Source organism: Monodon monoceros, unplaced genomic scaffold, assembly GCF_005190385.1.
Source record: "Monodon monoceros isolate NGI ecotype Baffin Bay Population unplaced genomic scaffold, NGI_Narwhal_1 Super_Scaffold_18, whole genome shotgun sequence".
NCBI lineage: Eukaryota > Metazoa > Chordata > Mammalia > Artiodactyla > Monodontidae > Monodon > Monodon monoceros.
The window spans coordinates 155,819,555-155,841,882 of NW_021703774.1; the positions used below are offsets into that span (position 1 = coordinate 155,819,555).

At 43.6% G+C, this 22,328-nt stretch overlaps 1 protein-coding gene across 2 annotated transcripts in view; it reads right to left on the reverse strand.

Moving 5' to 3' along the window:
• Positions 1-8,579, reverse strand: part of KHDRBS1 (KH RNA binding domain containing, signal transduction associated 1) — a 36,203-nt gene extending 27,624 nt beyond the window's left edge. Inside the window, exon 1 of one of the 2 annotated variants that reach the window (XM_029228418.1) lies at positions 7,904-8,579. In XM_029228418.1, the coding sequence (XP_029084251.1) occupies positions 7,904-8,285 (382 nt within the window). In that variant the 5' untranslated portion in view covers positions 8,286-8,579. The remainder of the gene's footprint in view (positions 1-7,903) is intronic. The other variant, XM_029228417.1, reaches the window with a different exon arrangement.
• Between the last annotated feature and the right edge of the window lie 13,749 nt (positions 8,580-22,328).

Here is a 22,328-nt window from a genome sequence, read left to right on the forward strand (position 1 = left end):
GTCATGCCCTCCTCCAGACTATCAATGTATTTGGTTCATACATCTAACGACAGCACACCTTCCCCTGCTATGAACAATTTCTGGACCCTTGCCATTATTAAACTAACTGCAATTTATAGTACAGTGTCTACTAGACAACAGGCATGTATAAACATTTACCAAATTAAAGAAATGTACCATGAACACCCCCTAACTTCCCTTAACGACTCATATAACTTCATCATTCCCAAATTTATACTTCTTTGCCCTGTATCTTTTCTGTTGGTAAATCCTTTTGGAATCACAAATCCAGTAAGTTCATTAATTTTGTATAAAACCACTCCATTTTTTTCATTTTTCAAATTATTTATTATTTAAAGCAAGAGTACCGAGTTATAGGTTCTTAATCTGGTTTGGGGTCATGAGCCCCTACAGACTAGCTCCCCAGAAAAAGATACCAACACAGTATTTCACACACAGTGTTGACTAAGGGTGGGTACTGGCTCAAAAAAAATCCCTCAATGCCTGAGTTAAGAGCACTCTAAGGGGCTCAATTCCCACATTCCAGGATAGCGGCAAACTCTATTATGGCATATCGACCATAGTCTCCCAAATCTCTTAGGGTACAACTTAAGAGTTTAAGCCTTTTTTTCTCTTAAAAACAAAACAAAACAACAAACCACTTTATTTTGAGATAACTGTAGATTTACATGCAGTTGTCAGAAATATGAGATCTCGTGTATCCTTCACCCACTATTCTCCATAACATTTTGCATATCTATAATATCATAACCAGAAAATTCACATTAATACAATCTTACTGACTTTACTCAGATCTCACCAGTTTTGCATGTACTTATGTGTGTGTGTGTGTATGTTTGCTTAGTTCTATGCAATTTAATCATGTGACCACCACCACAGTCTCAGTACAGAACAGTTCCACCACAAAGATCCCTCATGCCACCCTTTTACAGCCACAGTCACCTCCTTTCCTCTCTCCCCAACATTGGCAACCACTAATGTTCTCCATCTCAATTATTTTATATTTTCAAGAATGTTAAACTAATGGAATTGTACAGTGTGTAACCTTTTGAGATTGGGTTTTTCATTCAGCATAATTCTCTTGAGGGAATTCCCTGGAGGTCCAGTGGTTAGGACCTGGCACTTTCACTGCCAGGGCCCAGGTTCAGTCCCTGGTCAGGGAACTAAGATCCTGAAAGCTGTGCGGCCTGACCAAAAAAAATCTCTTGAGATCCATCCAAGTTGTTGCATTTATCAATAGTTCATTTCTTCTTCTTGTTGAGTAGTATTCCATGGTATAGATGTACCACAGCTAAACTATTCATCAACTGGAGACATACGGGTTATTTCCAGTTTTTTGCCTATTATGAATAAAGCTGCTATGAACATTCACGTACAGGTTTCACATGAATATAAGTTTTAATTTTTCTGGGATAAATGCCCAAGAGTACAACTGCTGAGTCGTATGGTAAACACGTTTAGTTTTGTTAAAAACTGCTTTATCACAGACCTATGCACGCTAACGATATTTTACTTAATTTTGCTAGTATTATGTTCCATAAAAACAGTATTGTAGGGCTTCCCTGGTGGCACAGTGGTTAAGAATCCGCCTGCCAATGCAGGGGACACGGGTTCAAGCCCTGGTCCAGGAAGATCCCACATGCCGCGGAGCAACTAAGCCCGTGTGCCACAACTACTGAGCCTGCGCTGTAGAGCCCACGTGCCACAACTACTGAAGCCCGCAAGCCACAACTACTGAGCCTGCGTGCCTAGAGTCCATGCTCTGCAACAAGAGAAGCCACCACAATGAGAAGCCTGTGCACTGCAATTAAGAGGGGCCCCCACTCGCCGCAACTAGAGAAAGCCCACATGCAGCCACAAAGACCCAACACAGCCAAAAATAAATAAACTAAAATAAAAAAAATAATAAAAAAACAGTATTGTACCATAGGTATGTAGCCTTATGGGATTGACTTTTTCACCTAACATTAGATTTCCAAGATTTCTCCATCTTGTGGCATTCAGCTATAGTTTTCATTTTCACTGCTGTATTAAGTATTTTATTTTGAAAATCTCACAGTATCCAATCAATGGTGAAACAAAGTGCACTATTTTATGAGTGAGACATTCATGGGCAAGAGTTTCTTTGAGTACATTCCTAGGAATAACCTTGCTCAATTTAAAGAATTTGAATGTTCAGCTTTCAAAGGAAATGCCGAACTGTTATCCAAAGTGGTTGTACCGATTCACACTTCTACCAGCACTGTTCCTTCTAATCCACATCCCCTCAAGCACTAAGTCTTGTTTGACTTCATTTCTGTCAATGTAGCAGGTTTTCACTATCTTCCTGTCTCCAAAATTTTTTTTTTCATTTATCTTCATTTACTCTTTTAGCTACTTAAAAATTTTATTGAAGTATAGTACATTTACAAAGTTGTGTTTAATTTCTGCTGTATAGCAAAGTGACTCAGTTATACACATATATATTCTTTTTCATATTCTTTTCCATTATGGCTTATCACAGGATATTGAATATAGTTCCCAGTGCTATACAGTACAACTCCTTGTTGTCTCTCTCTTTTAGCTACTTTATATTCAATATGTCAAGTTGAAAAAAATAAATCCAGTTTGGAATTAGTTTGAAAAATGCAAAAAACCAACATGTTAATTTAAAAGTTGTCATCTTTATAAGACTAGTTCCTCCTCCCACCAGGACATGGCATATTTCTTTTTATTCACATCTTCGTTTACTACTTTCAATAAAATTTTAAGTCGACAATGTGATCACAATATTCCTCATCTGTAATATTGAGATAAAAATTCTTCCTGCCTCATAGAAGGGCCATGAAGATGGAATTAATGAGTACCACAGGTCATGGCACATGTTATATGCTCTACAAAGGTTACAGATTGTTATTGTTTGTTATGAATATTCACATACATTTTGAATTGATTTTTATTGCCTATCCCGAAGTTTCTGCTATTCTAAAAAATGAGATCATTTTGTCAATTCTTTTCTAATTGGCTACTGCTTCTGTATCAGAAAGCTACTGATTTATACATCTTTACCTTGTAATCAGCCACATCACTCACCATTTTCCTAGGTAAACAACCATGAAGTTGTTGCAAATAATGATAAATTCTGCCTCTTTCTTTCCTAATATTTATACTTATACCTACACAGTCATCCCTTGGTGTCCCAGGACCAAACTCCCATACCAAGATCCAAGGATGTTCAAGTCCCTTATATAAAATGACATAGTACTTGCATATAACCTACACACATCCTCTTGTATACTTTAAATCATCTCTAGATTACTTATAATGTCTAATACAATGTAAATGCTATGTAAATAGTTGTAAATACAATGTAAACCAGCGCAAAGCCAATTCAAGTTTTGCTTTTAGGAAATTTTGGAATCCCTCCCACCCCCCGAGTATTTCTGATTCATTGTTGGTTGAATCCACATATATGGAGAACCCGTAGATATGAAGAGCCATACTTGGTCTATAGTTCCTTTGCAATTCCACTTTCTGGTTTTAATAGGTCTTGCTAGCTCTGTAGAATGAAATGGGGACATCTAGGTGTATTTCCATAGTATACTTTAAATAAAATAAAGAAATATACTATTTTGAAATTTCAATAGATTTTTGTCTGGAAATATTCTGCACTGAGGGTTTTTTTTTTGGCTGCTCCACTGCGTGCGGGATCTTAGCCTTGAGCAGGGATCGAACCCATGCCCCTTGCAGTGGAAACATGGAGTCTTAACCACTGGACTGCCAGGGAAGTCCCTGCACTGAATGCTTTTGGAAGATGAATTTCTGCATATCTTTTCAAGATCATCTGGGGACTGTTAATCTACTGAAAATGTTTACTTATTCCTGAGTCATTTACACTAACTTGTATTTTCCTAGTTATAAAAAGTAGAAAAAGAACACTGATATACATAAAAACATCTTATGTTTATTGTGTAAATATTTAACACAAATAATATGATAAATTATTTTTGTTTCAGAAAACAAGCATGGGTACCCTCAGAGTCTTTGTATGTCTGCAAACGCATTTAATTGTCATCGTGGTTGAAGATCAATTTGGCTAATATAGAAATCTATATTCAAAATCGAAATCCCTCAGAATTGCGTTATTTTTCCATCATGCAACAAGGATGAATATTCATTTATCAAATATTTAGTAAGAGGCCACTCTGTGCAGCACTCTTAAAGGAACAGAAGATACAGCCATGAACAAAGCAGACAAAAGATCCCTGCCCTGGTAGAGCTGACATTCTAGTCATAAAGAAGCGGCAGCCAACAAGCAAACACATTACCAACAACATATGGTGCATCAGATGCTGCTAAGTGAAAAATAATATAAAGCTGGGTAAAGGTACAGGGAGGGCTATGTGGCTGGTAAAGAAGAGTGGTCTGGGTCTTGTAGCACCTCTTGGGAAACAGGCAGAGTTGCCCGGAGGAGTCACAGTCCTCAGTGCTAGGCTCTGCTCTCCGGGTTTCCTCCTCCTTCTTTGTCTTGCCTTGTGATCTTCACTGCCCTGTTGGTTAGGACTTTGATGTGTTCAGAAAATCTGATGAAACAGATTTTCTTTTAATATTTTAGCACAAAATTTATTTTTATGTTTTTGAGTACAATTTGTTGCAGGTACTATAGTGGTGGGTGGGGTGGGGCAAAGAAGGTTAGGTGTGCGGATCCAGACTCAGACTGACTTCAAATCCTCCATACGCTGCTTACTAATTTTGTTACCTTAGGCAAATGATTTAATCTGTTTGCCTTGGTTTCCTCATAAGTAATAATAATAAGAGTAACTTCCTCATAGTATTCTTATGAAGACTAAACATTTGATGTAAAGTGCTCAGGCCAGTGTCCAGCATCCAGTACAGTGTTAGCTGTGTTTTTCTTACCTGTATCCTTATCAGAGCTTAAATACTACTATTCCGTCTTCTCAATCTCACTTTCTCACAATTGGTTGACTTCACTACGACCACTTTTCCAGATCATTCAAAAATATCTTAAAATAAATCAACTGTATTTCAATTCAAAAAAATATCTTCAAAGCCAGGTCCAACATATATCAAGACTTATCCATGCTAAGAAATATTCACATATCCCAAGTTAGTTTTCTCAATGAGCCAGCATTACCTCAATCCCATTTCTCCAATTAAAATTCAATTTGGTTAAAGGAAAAAGACATCAAAAAAGCCCAAGTTTAGAAGATGTGGCACGTATATACAATGGAATATTACTCAGTCATAAAAAGAAATGAAATTGAGTTATATGTAGTGAGGTGGATGGACCTAGAATCTGTCATACAGAGTGAAATAAGTCAGAAAAACAAATACCGTATGCTAACACATATACATGGAATCTAAAAAAAAAAAATTGGTCCTGAAGAACCTAGGGGCAGGACAGGAATAAAGACTCAGACGTACACGTAGACAGTGGACTTAAGGACACGGGGAAGGGGAAGGGTAAGCTGGGACAACATGAGAGGGAGGCACTGACATATATACACTACCAAATGTAAAACAGATAGCTAGTGGGAAGCAGCCGAATAGCACAGGGAGATCAGCTCGGTGCTTTGTGACCACCTAGAGGGGTGGGATAGGGAGGGTGGGAGGGAGATGCAAGAGGGAGGGGACATGGGGATATAGATATATGTACAGCTGATTCACTTTGTTATACAGCAGCAACTAACACAACAATGTAAAGCAATTACACTCCAATAAAGATGTTAAAAATAATAATAAAATAAAAGGTGTTAAGAGTGGGGGGGATAAAAGCACCCAAGTTTAAAAAATGTAAGAAGGGTGAAAATCGGAAGTAACTTTTAAGGATCAATAGTTTTTGATGGCTATCCTAAGAAACCATCTTTTACTAAAAAGACGAGCACCATACTGGACACTTGATGTGCTCAGAAAGGCAAAAAAAGCTTGCATTTTCATACCTTACTCAGTACCACGAATTTACAACTAGGAGAAAACTGGTGACATGTTATTATCTAATGATTACAGGTCAAAGGGAACTGTGCTGGTGCTTTTTACACAACATTTAATCCTCACAACTCACCATCCCACTTTACAGATGAGGTTACTGAGGTTCAGAAAGTTTCCCGAGAGTAGGTGACTAGTCAAGAGTTAGAATTTCAAACCCAAGCCAACACCTTAAAATTCTAAAGTTTGTTATTTTATTCTCATTTAATATAGACTGATTAAAGACAGGAGGAAATAAAAATAAGACCCAGTCAACCTATACCATTTAGTCTGACGTTCCTGAATCTGCATGTACTTGCTTTCAAACACCTGGTGTTTGCTATATGCAAGACAATATGAAAAATATAAAGATTTAAAAGCATTCCTTGGGGCTTCCCTGGTGGCGCAGTGGTTAAGAGTCTGCCTGCCAATGCAGGGGACACGGGTTCGTGCCCCGGTCCAGGAAGATCCCACATGCCGCGGAGCGGCTGGGCCCATGAGCCATGGCCGCTGAGCCTGCGCGTCCAGAGCCTGTGCTCCGCAACGGGAGAGGCCACAACAGTGAGAGGCCCGCGTACCGCAAAACAAACAAACAAACAAAAAGCATTCCTTGCCCTCAAAGAGCTTGCCAGAAGAACACAATGAACAGTAATGTTTCAAACAATCTGTGTTATAGAACAGCAAAGCACAGAGTTGAAAATGTAAGCAGTTTATCTAAATGTTCTTATTCTTGACCACCTCAGGCTTTGTTTACTGTGTTTAAAAGTAAAGACCTCTAACCAACGGTGGGAGACAGAGAACAAAGGGAGGGAAATGATATTTTCATAACGGACGTGTCCATTATATCAACCCTGCCAAAGAGTCCAACTACTCATTCAGTGTTGGAATGCTGTGAATTTTTATTTGCTTAATAAAATTTAGGTATCATAAGATACACTTATTAAAACGTTTTAACTAGAAGAGAGAGCAAAACAGACGGCTTTAGGGAGAAATCAAGGCGACTAGGTGATGGCCAGTTTTGAGCAAAAAAGGAGTGCTAGTGTACACACAGAGAACAAAGACTACTATTCCTAATCTATTTCAGGACTGAAGCAAAAAAAGGGGGGGGAGACCATGCAACTTCTTTCAATTTTTTTCCCATCTTACTGGGAATGTCATGGAAACCATCCTTAATCTCCCTGTATCACCCCCTTTCACTGTCTCTAGGTTTGTTTTTCCCTTCTCCAATGACGAGCACGCGTTGTAAAATAAAGGGATCCAACCGCCTGGCTCTACAGCAATTGACCATCTTATCGGCCGAAGTCGGCAATCTGATTCGGAAAACCTCAAGCTCCGATTCCCACAGGTTGCTCCTGCCTCCGAGCAACTCAAGCTCCAGTTACCGCGAAGTCCGACCCGGCCCCGGCGGCCGCGGCGCGCTGGACAGGGCACCCCAGCCTCACCCCATCTCACCTCGGCCCTCCCTCCCTCCCTCCCGGCTCAGGCTGCCTTCACCTCCTACACCCTCAGTTGAGGCGCCGACCGCCACCCGCGATCAAAAAGCTTCCCCTTTCGGGGAAGCGGGAGATGAAGGTTCATTTCTGGAAGAATCTGAGCACTCGGAGCGCGGGGCAGCTGCAAGAGGTGGGAGGGGGAAGGGTCGGCAAGGGGGCGGGGAGCGCGGCACTATCCATCAAAATCTTTGCGCTAAGAGATCGCCAAGTCCCCTTCGGGCCTCCACTGCAGCCTAGGAATTCTCCCTCGCACCCTGGACCGGAATGGGAGTTGTAGAAGCTAGGGTCCCGAAGACGAGGACGAGATAAGGGGAGTCCACGACTGCCTGGTTCCCCAGGGGGCGGTAAGGGAGAGGAACAAAGCCGCTACCACCCATGACCCCGGGTGGCCGGGCGACCCACAGGGACCCCGGAGGCGCCCTTACCTGCCGTCAGCAACTGCATGGCGTGAGTGAAGGACGGGTCGAGCGAGTCCTTCTCAGCCATGAGTTCGGGCAGGTACTTGTTCTCCGGCTCCATCTTGACCGAAGCAGTGGCTGAGGGGGGCAGCAGCGGGGTCGGCGCTGGACCGCCCACAGTCGCGTCGGGCCCCGTGGCCGAGGGCGGCAGCAGCGGCGGCGGCTGCGTGGCGGGCGAGGCCCGGGCGCCCCCCCGGGACCCCCCTCCGCCTCCCCGGGACCGGTGAGGCAGCGGCGGCTGCCGAGACGGCGCCTGACGCACCGAGGGGTGGGCACCTGAGGGGTCCATGGAGCCGCTGCGGCCCGAGGACCGGCTCATGCGCGCGGCGGGGTCGTCCCGGCGCTGCATTGTGGAGGATTTGCGATCGAGGGATCGAGGAAGCGACGCGGCAGCGGCAGAGGCCCGAGCGACGGTTGGCGAAGGTGGGAGAGCGGGAGCGACGGCGACCGAAGCCGACCCGAGCGACCCAGCGAAAGAGAGCACCGGAAATGAGGCGGCGCGCGTGCGCAGACAGTACCGGCACCGCCCTTGGGTTTCTCCGCGGAGAACAAAGTCCCTGGTCAGGCCACGGCGCCTGCGCACCGCCGCGGAGCCCGAAGAAGTCGCCTCCCCGCTCCCCTTTTTCCTCCGAGCCCGCCAGGCCGGAGCCTTGTGCGCGTGCGCGGGTGTCCGCGGGCTCCGTTAGTTTCTTTTCCTCGTGACTCGGCGCTAGAGGGACACGTGTCTCCTCCCACTTATGGCCGAGAGCGCGGAGGGGGCGGGGGCTGTGGAATGTCTTTGTCTGCACGCGGGCCCGCGGCTTGTGGGGCGGGAGACCTGATGCTCGCGGGGCCACGCCTCCTCCAACGGCTGAGCTGTGGAACTCAATGGGGTGGGGGAGGGGGGAGGGGAGAGGGGTCACTGAAGTATGGAAGTGAAAGAAGACCCGCCTGGGGGACGCGGGAGAGGAAGGAGAGAGAATTGGGGCTGTTTGGGCAGAAAGAGAGGAGGGAGAGATTAGCGTGGAGAAGGGAAGACTAAAGGAGAGTCTGACTCAGAGTTGAGGGGTGGAGAAGGGAAGCTTACAGGGGGACATTGAGGAAGGACGGGTCAATGGAAAGACTGAAGGCTATTGGAGGAGTTAAACTAAGAGGGAGGGTTCAGATCGGAGACCTGATACCTAGCCAGGAAAAGGGCCCCAGACCAAAGCAGGGAATCCAAGGAGTACGTATCCCATGGTTTCCAATATAGTAGGTTCTTAAACGTTAGCCGTTGTTGATCAGAGAAGTCGTCTTAAAGGGCGAAGCATTTTAGCTCTCTACATATAGTACTGCTTTCTGCAGACGTGTTTCTTCCACAAAAACATGGGGTAGAGGCCAGCTGCGTAATCATTAGGGTGGCGCCTTCTACGGATGTGAGTGCTAATCCTCCTGCCCTTCACGATGAATAAATCATTCCACACTTGCTCAAAGAGACAGACCCTTACCGCTGCTCTCAAGGCCAAGGTATAGTGGACAGTCTCCCACAGCGTTCTCCTCATCCTGGGGTGCTATATGCAAATGAAAGCTAGGTCTTTACTTTCCCATAAACTCTCAAAACACCTGGTACCTTCTCTAACCCTTTCCTTCCCTCCACAGATTTTTGCTTCCCTCATTGAAAGCACTCGCTCCCATCCCTTCTCCTGGATCAGTTCCCCTAATAAGCCCACACTTTTCAAAAGCATTTCTGGAAATTGTCTTCTTGGTGCCTGGAAACTGCTGATATTTAGATCTGAAACTTAGAAGCCTTCAGCTAGGGAACATTAGGGGCTGGCTACCTTCTTGGGGGTAGGGAGACAATCACCAGCAGAAATGAGAACTGAACACAAATCCCTCCGTAAATTATCACATATATGTTATACATATTTATCTCCAGTGTCTAGGGCAGTACTTTACTTTGAGGTCACATAGGTAGTTTATAGTCAAGTAGGAGGGGGAAAAATGGTTTTGAATAATTGTAATGAAGAATGTAAAGTGACAGGTGTCCAAAGATAAATTAGGTGGGATTGGAGTTCAAAGTGGAAGATAGATTTCGGCCAGGAGAGAATGAGTTCCAGGCAAAGGGAAGTGTGAATAAATGAGCAGAGATGAGAATGTCACAAATATTTTAAGAAATGGGAGTAATCCAGTTGTGGACTGTGAAGAAATAGGTGAGTTGAGAGAGCAAATGCCTGGAGGAGGGGAAAGGGGATGAGGAGGGTTTATAGCTCCCTTGCAACACATTTCTGCTGCTGTCCTTGAAACTCCTGCTTGGGTGGTGGTGTTACAAATGGCTGAAGTGTCCTTGCTCTGTAATGAGATGCCTAGATGTAGGTACCTTGAGCTGAGGCTAATAAAACTTTGATAAAGAAGTGTCTGAAAAGGCATTGGGTAGTGGTATCTGTGGGTTTCTAGACTAGACTCAACATTCTTTCCAGGAGGCTGCCAAACCTTTACGTACTTTGTCTAAAGGTGGGGTTGAGGCGAAGTTTGAGCTCTTCTTCCTAGTGAGACACACAAAAGGTAATCTCTGAGGTGATGGGTTGTGAGGCTGCAGTGTAGTTACCAAGTAGGCGAAGCAACAGCCTTCTGTTTGGCGGAGGGGGGCCTTCCCTGGAGTCAGGGAAGAGTAATTCCTGTCCTGAAAGCCTAGATGTCTGGATTTCATTTTGTGTTGACCATGATATGCTGCCTCAGGTTCACCTGAAGGTATTAACAGCATGGCCTTGTGAAAAAACTGATTTTGGAGTGAGGCAGACAAATTCATAAGCCGACGCCTTGTCCTCACTGTGTGTCATTAGGAGAACTACAACCTGTCTGAGCCTTCGTTCCCTCCTATATAAAGTGGAGATAATGACATCTACCTTGCAGAATTGTTGTGAACATTAACAAATACCAGTGTAAACCTCCTGGACTTATAAGCAGAATAATAATTATTATTCCACTTAGTGCCTAATGAAGATTTTTGGGTGTTTCATGTTAGCTGTGGATCTGAAAGGCCTGTTCTCTAATCTGTCTCGTTTTCACTGACTATAGCTAGACTTTGTTTTGGGGTGGGGGAGGGAGAAGTTCCTTCTACCCTATTTTCTCCCTTAATTGAGTTACTGTGGTGTAGGATGCAGGAGCAATTGAGAGCATTGTGATTCCGATGGAGTTAGGTCCAAATCGGGCTCTTCCTCTTACCTGCTGGATAATTGAGCACATTACTCAAATTTGCTCAGCCTCTGCTTTCTCCTGCTTGATAAAAAAGGGGTCATAACAATCCTACCTTTGGGCTGATAGAATTAAAAGTGATAGTGCTTGTAAAGCACTCAGCACAGGAACTGACAGTTAGTAGGTGCTTGATAAGTGATAGCGGCCATTGTTATTACTACACACTTTATTGAGTACCTTATTGCATACTTTCACTTTCATGTGAGTCCCTAACTGAGGGGCTGGAGGATTTTTTTTTTTTTTTTTTTGCCTGTAGCTGCTTGACCCGTGCTTGACCCACCAATGGAGGATCTGTAGCCCCGTCCGCCTCCCCTGCTTCACAGACGGTTTCCAAGAGAAGAAGGGCTCCAGCCCTGGGTAGTTTCTCTTCTCGGAAGGAAGTGCCAAATATGTGGAGGGTGTGGAAGGAGAAAGCAAGACTGAGAATATTTAATTTTTTTTCTAAGATTTTTTTTTATTATAAAAATATACGCTTTGAGTATTTGACATCTCTGTGCTTCATTTCTTCTTCTATAAAATAGGGCTAAACTACTACCTGGGAACTCCCTGGTGGTCCAGTGGTTAGGACTCTGCACTTCCACTGCAGGGTGCACGGATTCGATCCCTGGTCGGGGAACTAAGATCCTGCATGCCGCATGTTGCGGCCAGAAACAGAAAATAAACAAAAAACTACTACCTACTTCATAGGGCTCTTATGAGGGCTTAAAGAGTGCATTTATATAAAGTAATTAGAGTAATGCCCAGCAGATTATAAATACCAAATATTACATTTTATTATAAAAGATACATGCTTCTAGTTTTAAGAAAAATCTAACTATAAAAAAGGCATAAAGTGAAAAGTAAAATTCCCCTTAAATTCTGACCCATTCACTTGACTGCCCTTCTCTAAAGACACTATTCGGTGGTTGCTTGTGTAGCCTTCCAGACATTTTTATTGCATCTATTGTATATGTAAGTCTATCTTTTTTTTTTTTTTTTTTTGTGGTACGCGGGCCTCTCACTGCGCTCTAGAGCCCGTGCTCCGCAACAAGAGAAGCCACTGCAATGAGAAGCCTGCACACGGAAACGAAGAGTAGCCCCTGCTCACTGCAACTAGAGAAAGCCCCCGCGCAACAACGAAGACCCAAAGCAGCCAAAAATAAATAAAAATTAAAACAATAAGTCAAATAGAGACATGGAAAATATATTTTTTAATTAATTTATTTATGCGTTGGGTTCTTGGCGCGCAGGCTTCAGTAGTTGTGGCACGTGGGCTCAGTAGTTATGGCTCGCAGGCTCTAGAGCGCAGGCTCAGTAGTTGAGGCGCATGGGCTTAGTTGCTCCACGGCATGTGGAATCTTCCTGGACCAGGGCTCGAACCCGTGTCCACTGCATTGGCAAGGGGATCCTTAACCACTGTGCCACCAGAGAAGTCCCCTCTACTTCATTTTTCATGGTAGCATATTATTCCACCAAGTACTTCTCAATCCGTTCCCTTCTGATAGAAGTATAGGTTGATTCCAGCTTTTCAGTATTGCAAATGATGCTGCAATGAGCCCCACCATCTTTGTGCATTAATATCAATATATCTCTGGGATAAGTTCCTAGCAATGACACAGAAAGACTGTGCCAAGCAGCAGGATAAGCAGCATCCTCTTCTCGTACCTCCTCAATCAATTCTGGGTACTCTCTTCCCATAGTTTTGTTTTTTTAAACCTGATTTTATTTTATTTTTTCATGGAAAGGCATTTTATTTTAAATACAGCAGTGTGTGCATGTCAATCCCAAGCTCCCAGTCTATCCCTCCCCCACCCCAGTAACTGGTAACCATAAGTTCGTTCTCTAAGTCTGTGAGTCTGTTTCTGTTTTGTAAATACGTTCATTTGTATCATTCCATTGTGTACGTGTACCACATCTTCTTTATTCCCTGCCCATAGTTTTAGTCTTTGCCAATGTGGTAGATGAAAATGGCATGAGGGTCAACATTGAGTAAGAGAGTTCATGCCCTCAAGGAGCTCACTGTAGAGTGAAGGGAACAAATATATAAATCAAGAGTTAGTAGTGTGAAAAGTGTTATCACAGAGGACCGTACAAAGAGCTGAAGGAATGCACCGGAAGGAGTGACTGGTCAACTGCCAACGTAAATGAGGAAAGTTGGATTTGGGGGGAAGATGCCAGGTGGAGTGGGGGCAGGGCATTTAAATGTTGGCACTTCAGCAGAGCTTGGTTCCGTGCCTGTTCTCCCTCCTCCATGATCTGGAATGTAGATCTCTAACCCAAACTTCTGAGTTCCAAATCCAGGTAGCCAATTGCAGCCCTGTTACATCCCCATTTCAATGTCTCAGAGACCCATCAAACTCAACATGTCCCCAGTAGAACTCAAACTTCTGCCATGAGCAGTGCTGCTTCAGGGCTCAGATGACTTGAGAAATTAAATCCTTCAGTTAGACCCAGTCCTGCTCCAGCACCTCAGAGCATCAGGGCCAGCAACACTTAAGGAGGCATCCACTTTCAGGGCCATCTCCTTGCTTGCCTCACTCTAGTCCAGGGGTGTTCTTAGCGTTCCCACAGAAGGCACCCTTGGTAGGGGCAGTGGGCAGGGACAAAGGGGGTCAGAGCAGGGCTGATGTGCCCAATGACTTGACCCCACTGCTTAGTCACACAGTCATGTGTGAAAAGTCCCTAGAAATGTCCCAGAAATACTTGAAGGGAACTTTGCAGGGGCAACAACAGGAACTTGGGACGATTAGTGCTCATGTGGCTTTGTTTGAGTCCACAGGGTTATGAGGCCTGCGTGATATTTGGATTATAATAACTTTTTTTCTGCCTGACCTGCCATCCAGAGCAGCTTGTGTGCCGGAACCACTTCTGTCTTTATATAGACAGAGGCTGGCACAAAGCAGGCCTTTGATAAATGTGTGTTGACCAAGTAAATACCTGCTAAATAATTAAACTCTCATTCTCCTCGTTGCCTTCACCACCAACCTGCTTCTCCTCCACTGTTCCCTGTTTTAGGGAACAACACCCCCAACTTACCACACAGCCAGAAATCTGGGAGTCATCCTTAACCTCTTTCTGCTGCCTCACCGCTCTATGCCTACCCTACACAATCCATGCCTGAATCCTATTGTTGTTTATTTCATAAATGGTGCCCGTCAGTGTTTCTCTGTCTCCACTACCTGTGCCTCCATCTGAGGTGCCATAGTTCCTCACCTGAACTTCTGCAACCTCTGAACTGGTCCCCAACTTCTTCTCCTGCTCCTGCCCCTCTTCTCTACTCTCCACCCAGAAGCCAGCATAATGTTTTCAAAGTGCAAATCTGATCATATCTGTGTGTGTGTGTGTCTCTCTCTCTCACACACACACACACATACCCTGAAACCTCTTCAGTGGCTTCATATTGCCCTTAGGATAAAAACCAAAACCCTTACCATGTCTGACCCAGCCCTGCCCTCATGGAGAGCTCTGCCTGGCTTTCCTGCCTCATCTCATGCCATTCTCCTCAGTTCCTTTGCTTGGCAACCCTGGCCTTTTTCAGTTCCTCAAACAAGCGAGACTCCTGCCTCCTCCGGACTGTCTGGTTTCTTCTCCAAAAACTCCAGTCACACCTCCCCTCGCCCCACTCCAGTCCCTCCCTGCTCCACCTCTTTTCCTTAGATACTGTAATTCCTACACATCCTTCAGACTTCTAAAAATGTCATTTCTTCAGGGAAGCCTTCCCAGATCCCCAGGGCAAGTCAGCTTAGCTCTCGTTGTTATATGTTCTCAGGGCTCATTCCTAACACTTACCACATTTGAAGTTTACTTCTTCATGTGATTATTTGAGTAACATCTACCTCTGCCACTTGAATGTAAGTCCCATGAGGGCAGGAACTTTGCCTGCGGTGCTGATGGTTATGTCCCCAGCAACCAGCACATATTGGATTGGCTGATCAACAAAGAGTTGTTGGCTCAGTGAATAGAAATAGGAACAGCACATGCAGAGACATGAAAGCATTACAAAGCTTGGCATGGCGCCCTGGAATGGCAAGTCACATGGTATGATCTAGACTGGGGGTGGAGGGAGGTGCATGGAAAATGGCAGGAGATTTTTCAGGCCCCAGAGGTAGTCCATGTCTTGATGTTCAAGTAAGGAGATAGAATGCCCAGGGGGAGCATCAAGATCACATGGTCAGAGATGTACAGCAGAGAAGGAAACCAGTGGCTCACAGCCCATATCTGGCCTGTGCATATGTTTTAATTGGCTTGCCTAATTAAAAAAAAAAATTGAAAGAGTTGCCAGTACTTATACATTGGGAGATTTCACATATTTTTTTTAATTCTGCATTTCTAGTTTTTCTCAAAACATCAGCTGTTCTAGAACACTGGGTTTGTACTCCTGCAAACAATAATTAGCTTCCACCTTTAGAAGGCACTGCCTCTAACTTCCCAGGCATTTTTTTTCTACCAGCCTGACTCTCTAAGCATTTGAGTTAGTGACCCAGCTCTAGAGGGATCATTCTGGTGGGCAGAATGGAAGAAGAGACTGGAGAGGGTTGAGCGGGTGGGGGAAGGGCAATGGCAGCGGGAGGAACTCAGGGAACAAAGGGAGTTCATATTCAACTTGGAGACACCTAGGCCCAAGGGACCCTACATCTGGACTCAGTCAGCTGAGCTCAGGCTTGGGGTGGGGGAGGGGAATAATCTTCAGATCCTAGGGCCCTTCTTCCACCATCAGAAGCTTTGTTTGGACCAAAGAGAAGATAAAAACAAAACAGGAAATCCACTGTGATCCTGGCTGGTCTGAGAGTAAATGAATGGAAACTTTAGAGGTTTAGCAAGATAAAAGCTACCTTCTTCTGGGCCCGCCCTTGTCCTCTCCATGTCTCAGAGAGATATAAGATAGATAAGACCATGGTCCTTAGTACAGAGGAAATTGACAGTCTTGTTGTGGAGGAAGACATTTAAATAACTAAATAGTGCTATATAATAGAATAGAAAGCATTCATTCATTCCACAAATATATTTTGAGCCCCTACCATGTGCCAGGTACTGTGTTAGGTGCTGGGAGTATAGTCATGAAGAAAATAGACATGGTCTCTGCCCTCATACAGTTTACACCTAGGTGGTTTGGGAGATCAGTGGATGATGGAATTAATTCTGAAGGATGGGAGCTCTTGAAGGGAAGCATTTGGGCTGGGCCTGCAAGGAATAATAAAATTTTGCTAGGAATTGGGTTGGAGCATAGAAAGTCCATTCTAGTCAGAAGGAGGAACAGGAAGAACTGGTGAGAATGCATGAGATGTGTGAGGAATAGAGAAGTGTTGGGTTGGAATGATTTTTATAGGAGAAGAAAGCAAACTGTTTAGACCCCCAAGTTGTTTTTTAATCTAAATACCATTGGGTTGTTGTCTAGAAATTAAATTCTTTAAAATGGAACTATTTCAAAATAACTAAAACAAGAAACAAATCCAGAGGTGAAAACACCTTTGTCCCACTGTATGTGGTTTCACCGTAAAATAAGGTAGTCATTTAAAATTAGCATAACACTCCAGAAATTACATGTTGAAATCAGAGGTTTTGAGTTTCTCTTTTCAAATTGCCTTCAGAGCCTAAAGCTCATTCTTCTGACTATTATCAAAGCTGACAATTTGTTTTTGTTGTGTTCATGAATTTATAGTTGACTCTTTGAATTAACACATATGCAATTTATGCAGTAGCATGAATAGCATTTAACATTAAAGCTGACAAATTTTTATTCTTTTTTTTAAACTTAAAAAAATTATTTATTTATTTGGCTGTGTCGGGTCTCAGCTGCAGCATGAGGGATCTTCATTGCAGCATGTGGGATCTTTCATTGCGGTGTGTGTGCTCTTCGTTGCGGCACGCGGGCTTCTCTCTAGTGGCGCGCAGGCTCCAGAGTGCGCGAGCTCAGTAGTTGCGGTGCACAGGCTTAGTTGCCCCGCAGCACGAGGGATCTTAGTTCCTCGACCAGGGATCGAACCTGCGTCCCCTGCATTGGAAGGCAGATTCTTAATCACTGGACCACCAGGGAAGTCCCCAAATTCTTATTCTTGAGGGTGAATTTAATTTGGGGAAACAGGTAATTCAGAGCCAAAGTTAGTAAATAAGGTAGTAATCAAATTGGGAGAAAAATTTCAAGTAAAGAATTGAGTGTGACTATAGAGTAGTGAATCTGATTTATTTGTGTAAGTTTTAAAGTGATCCTCAAATACTTTTGACAGATGATGGCACTGTCAGAACACATCCACCCAAAGCATCTACTTAAAGAACAGCCCTTGTTTTATTCACGCATGCATGCATTCATTCAATAAATATTCATTAAGTACCTACCTAACAGATGCCAAGTGTTGTTCTGAGTGTCGAGGTAAGTGGTGAGCAAGATAGACAGGGTCCCCGCTTTTGTGCCGCTTTCTAAATAAGGGAGATGAATAATCACCAAGCAAACTAACAGGGTTGAAAGAAGTTTCAGAAAGACAGTAAAGCAAGATACTGTGATAGAGTGACTGGGGGTTGTATACTTTAGGTGGGATAGTCCCAGGAGGTCTCTCTGAGGGGGTCCTGATGAGGGAGAAGGAGCCAGTCATGACCCGTGCTGAAGGAACCTTGCTCTGGAAAGAAGGAACAGCAAGTGCAGGGGCCCTGAGGCAGGAACTGGCTGAGAGAATTCTAGGAATAGAACAAGGGCCAAATGGCTGGAGAATAAGTGAGCACAGGGGGTAGATATAGGAGTGAAGTGGGTGAGGTAGGGAGGATCAGAATCCAGTATGGCCATGTAGGTTGCAGTAAGGAGTTTTCTCTGGCTTCTGTTCTCTGGAAGAACAGAAGCACAAAGACCAATGAAAAGGCTATTACAGTAAATACTCAACAAATATTTGTTTATTTAGTACAGAAATTAACCTGTGTTTTATTGTTGTTATTTTTTCTTCCAGTTTTATTGAGACAAAATTGACATATGGCACTGTATAAGTTTAAGGTATATAGCATAATGATTTGACTTACATACATCAGGAAGTGATTATCACAGAAGTTTAGTGAATGTCATCTCATATAGATACAAAATTAAAGAAATAGAAAAAATTTTTCCTTGTGATGAGAACATTACATCCCTAGTACTTCTTTATCTTATAACTGGAAGTTTGTACCTTTTGACTGCCATCATTCAATTCCCTCTGCCCTCACTCCCCGCCTCTGGTAACCACAAATCTGATCTCTTTTTCTATGAGTTTGTTTGTTTGTTTGTTTGCTTTTGAAGTATAATTGACCTACAACAGTATGTCAGTTCCTGTTACACAACATAGTGATTTGAGTTTTTCTTTTTTTTAAAATAAATTTATTTATTTATTCATTTATTTAATTTTTGGCTGCATTGGGTCTTCGCTGCTGCACGCGGGCTTTCTCTAGTTGCAGTGAGCGGGGCTACTCTTTGTTGCAGGGTGCAGGCTTCTCATTTTGGTGGCTTCTCTTGTTGCAGAGCACAGGCTCTAGGCAAGCGGGCTTCAGTAGTTGTGGCACACGGGCTTCAGTAGTTGTGGCTCATGGGCTCTAGAGGGCAGGCTCAGTAGTTGTGGCGCACGGGCTTAGTTGCTCTGCAGCATGTGGTATCTTCCCGGACCAGGGCTCAAACCCATGTACCCTGCATTGGCAGGCGGATTCTTAACCACTGCGCCACTAGGGAAGCCTTGAGTTTTTCTTTTTGGCTGCAACACGTGGCTTGCAGGATCCTAGTTCCCCAACCAGGCATTGAACCCAGGCCATGGCAGTGAACGCGCCGAGTCTTAACCACTGGACTGCCAGGGAACTGCCCTGATATTTCTATACACTTCAAAATGATCACCATATGTCTAGTTATGATATGTCACCATGTAAAGATATTACATAGTTATTGACTATATTCCCCACACTATACATTTCATAACCATGACTCATTTATTTTGCAACTGGAAGTTTGTACTTCTTAATCTCCCTCACCTATTTCTTTCCTCCCTTTATCCCCCTTCCCCTCTGGCAACCACCCATTTGTACTCTGTGTCTCTTACTCTGTTTCTGTTTTGTTATGTTTGTTCATTTGTTTTGTTTTTTAGATTCCACATATATGTGAAAACATACAGTATTTGTCTTTCTCTGCCTGACTTATTTCACTTAGCATAATATCCTCTAGGTCCATCCATGGTGTTGAAGTGGCAAGATTTCATTCTTTTTTTAAGGCTGAGTAATATTCCATTATATATATATATGACACATCTTCTTTATCATTTCATTTATCCATTCACCTATTGATGGGCACCTAGGCTGCTTCCATATCTTGGCTATTGTAAAGAATGCTGCAATGAACATAGGGGTGCATATTTCTCTTTTAATTAGTGTTTTTGTATTCATCAGATAAATACCCAGTAGTGCAATTGCTGGATTATATGGTAGTTCTATTTTTAATATTTTGAGGAATCTCCAAACTGTTTCCATAGTGGCTTCACCAATTTACATTCCTACCAACAATGCATGAGGGTTCCCTTTTTTTCACATCCTCGCCAACACTTATTATGTGTTGTCTTTTTTTCTTTTTGGCTGCGCTGTGAGGATTGCTGGATCTTAGTTCCCCGACCAGCGGTTGAACCTGGGCCCTGGCAGTGAAAGTGCCGAGTCCTAACCACTGGACAGCCAGGGAATTCCCTATATGTTGTCTTTTGGATAATAGCCATTGTGACAGGTGTGAGGTGATATCTCATTACGGTTTTGACTTGCATTTCCCTGATGATAAGTGATGTTGAGCATCTTTTCATATGCTTATTGATCATCTGTATGTTTTCTTTGAAAACAGGTCTATTCAGATCCTCTGCCCATTTTTAAATTGGGTTATTTGTTTCTTTGATGTTGAGTTGTATGAATTATTTGTATATTTTGGATATTAACCCCTTATCAGATACATCATTTGCAAATATCTTTTACCATTCAGGGGGTGGACTTTTCTTTCTTTTTTTTTTTTTTTTTGCGGTACGCGGGCCTCTCACTGTTGTGGCCTTTCCCGTTGCGGAGCACAGGCTCCGGACGCGCAGGCTCAGTGGCCATGGCTCACGGGCCTAGCCGCTCCGCGGCATGTGGGATCTTCCCGGACCTGGGCACGAACCCGTGTCCCCTGCATCGGCAGACGGACTCTCAACCACTGTGCCACCAGGGAAGCCCGGCCTTTTCATTTTGTTGATAGTTTCCTTTGCTGTGCAAAAGCCTTTCAGTTTGATGTAGTCCCATTTGTTTATTTTTGCTGTTGTTTTCCTTGCCTGAGGAGATATATCCAAAAAAATATTACTAAGACTGATGTCAAACAACTTACTGCCTATGTTCTCTTCCAGAAGTTTTATGGTTTCATGTCTTACATTTAAGTCTTTAATCCATTTTGAATTTATTTTTGTGCATGGTATGAGACCACTTTGATTCTTTTGCATATAGCTGTCCAGTTTTCCCAACACCATTTATTGAAGAGGCTGTCTTTTCCCCATTGTATATTCTTGCTTCCTTTCTCATAAATTAATTGCCCATATAAGTGTGGGTTCATTTCTTGACTCTCTATTCTGTTCCACTGATCTATGTGTCTGTTTTTGTGCCAGTACCATACTGTTTTATTACTGTAGATTTGTAGTATAGTTTGAAGTCAGGGTCAATGAATAATTCTTGACCATCTCCTATGTGCCAGGAACTGTGCATGTGACTAGGGATATAATAGTGAATAAGATGTGGGTTCCTCCTTTTGGGTTGCTGACAACAGTGGGAGATACAGACAAGTAAACTGGCAGTTGCTTATTGGTATAGTAAATGCTAGAATAGGTGTAAGGTACAAGGTGCTGTGAAAGTACAGAGGAGGCTCACCAATCTGAGGGCTTAAGGAATGCTTCCTGGAGGAGGTGCCATTTAAGCTGAACTTGAAGGGCCTCAGGAATTGGCCATGGGAAGGGCTGGAGAAGAGCATCCCAGGCCTTAAGGGGGCGTAGAGGGGAGCAAGAACTTGGTGAAATTGAGGACCCACAAAGAGTTCAGCATGGCTGGGTCTTGGAGGTATACATCCTGTAAAAAAAGAAAGCAGCCTTAAGTTTTGTGTTTTTTAAATGTAAACCTTTTGAGTTTGCATAGGATAGACTTTCAAAAGTTTTTCAGCAGCAGAAGGACATGGTTCAGGGGACTGCCCAGCCCTCAATTGCTTCTCTTCCTGATATCGTCAGTCATAATAATAACCTGTTGAGCTGTAACTTTGAACCTGATACACTCAGTGTTGAAAAACACAAAGCATTCTTGTTGAACACCTGTGGTTATCCCTAACTAGATGAAAAGAGAAGGGAAAAATCATTATTCTCTGAGTAATGGAAAAGACCTAGCCAGGAAACTGCCTGAGACCACTTAAATCCTATCATCTGTGAGGCCATAGCCTGGGGGTGTGCAGTGTGGCAAAGAGACTTAGGGCCTGCTTAAAGCTTTTTTAAGGACACTTGACAAATCCAGCTTATCAAAGGATGGGACCAGTCAGTTGACTCTGTGCTCCAATAAACTGACTCATTAGGTTTGTCCCTAACCTCTAAGGTAGTTGTGCATAAAAAGATTCCTTATTGGCACAGTTGGTCTGTATTTCTTGGGATAATGGTTCACTGCCTGTATAATCACACTTTTTTTCTGAGACAAGCTCACTAGGGCACTTTCAGATACCTTTTTTGATAGAATGGGCTGTTCTTTACTAGGACCTAGGAACTTGGAATCACAGAAATAATAATAGCCAACATCTACATGTGTTCAGTTTATTTCTCACAATAGTCCTATGACGCTGGTACTGTCATTCCTATTTTGTTGTTGAAAGAATAAAAGTGCAGGGAAGTTAAGTCACTTGCTCAAGGTCACCAGGGATTTGAACCCGGGCAGTCTGACTCAAGAGCCCAAATTCTTTTAAAATGAATTAATGTGGGCTTCCTAGGTGGCGCAGTGGTTGAGAATCTGCCTGCCAATGCAGGAGACACGGGTTCGCGGTCCAGGAGGATCTCACATGCCGCGAAGCAACTAAGCCCATGCGCCACAACTACTGAGCCTGCACTCTAGAGACCATGAGTCACAACTACTGAGCCCACACACCACAACTACTGAAGCCCGCGGGCCTAGAGCCCGTGCTCTGCAACAAGAGAAGCGACTGCGCTGAGAAGCCTGTGCACTGCAACAAAGAGTAGCCCCT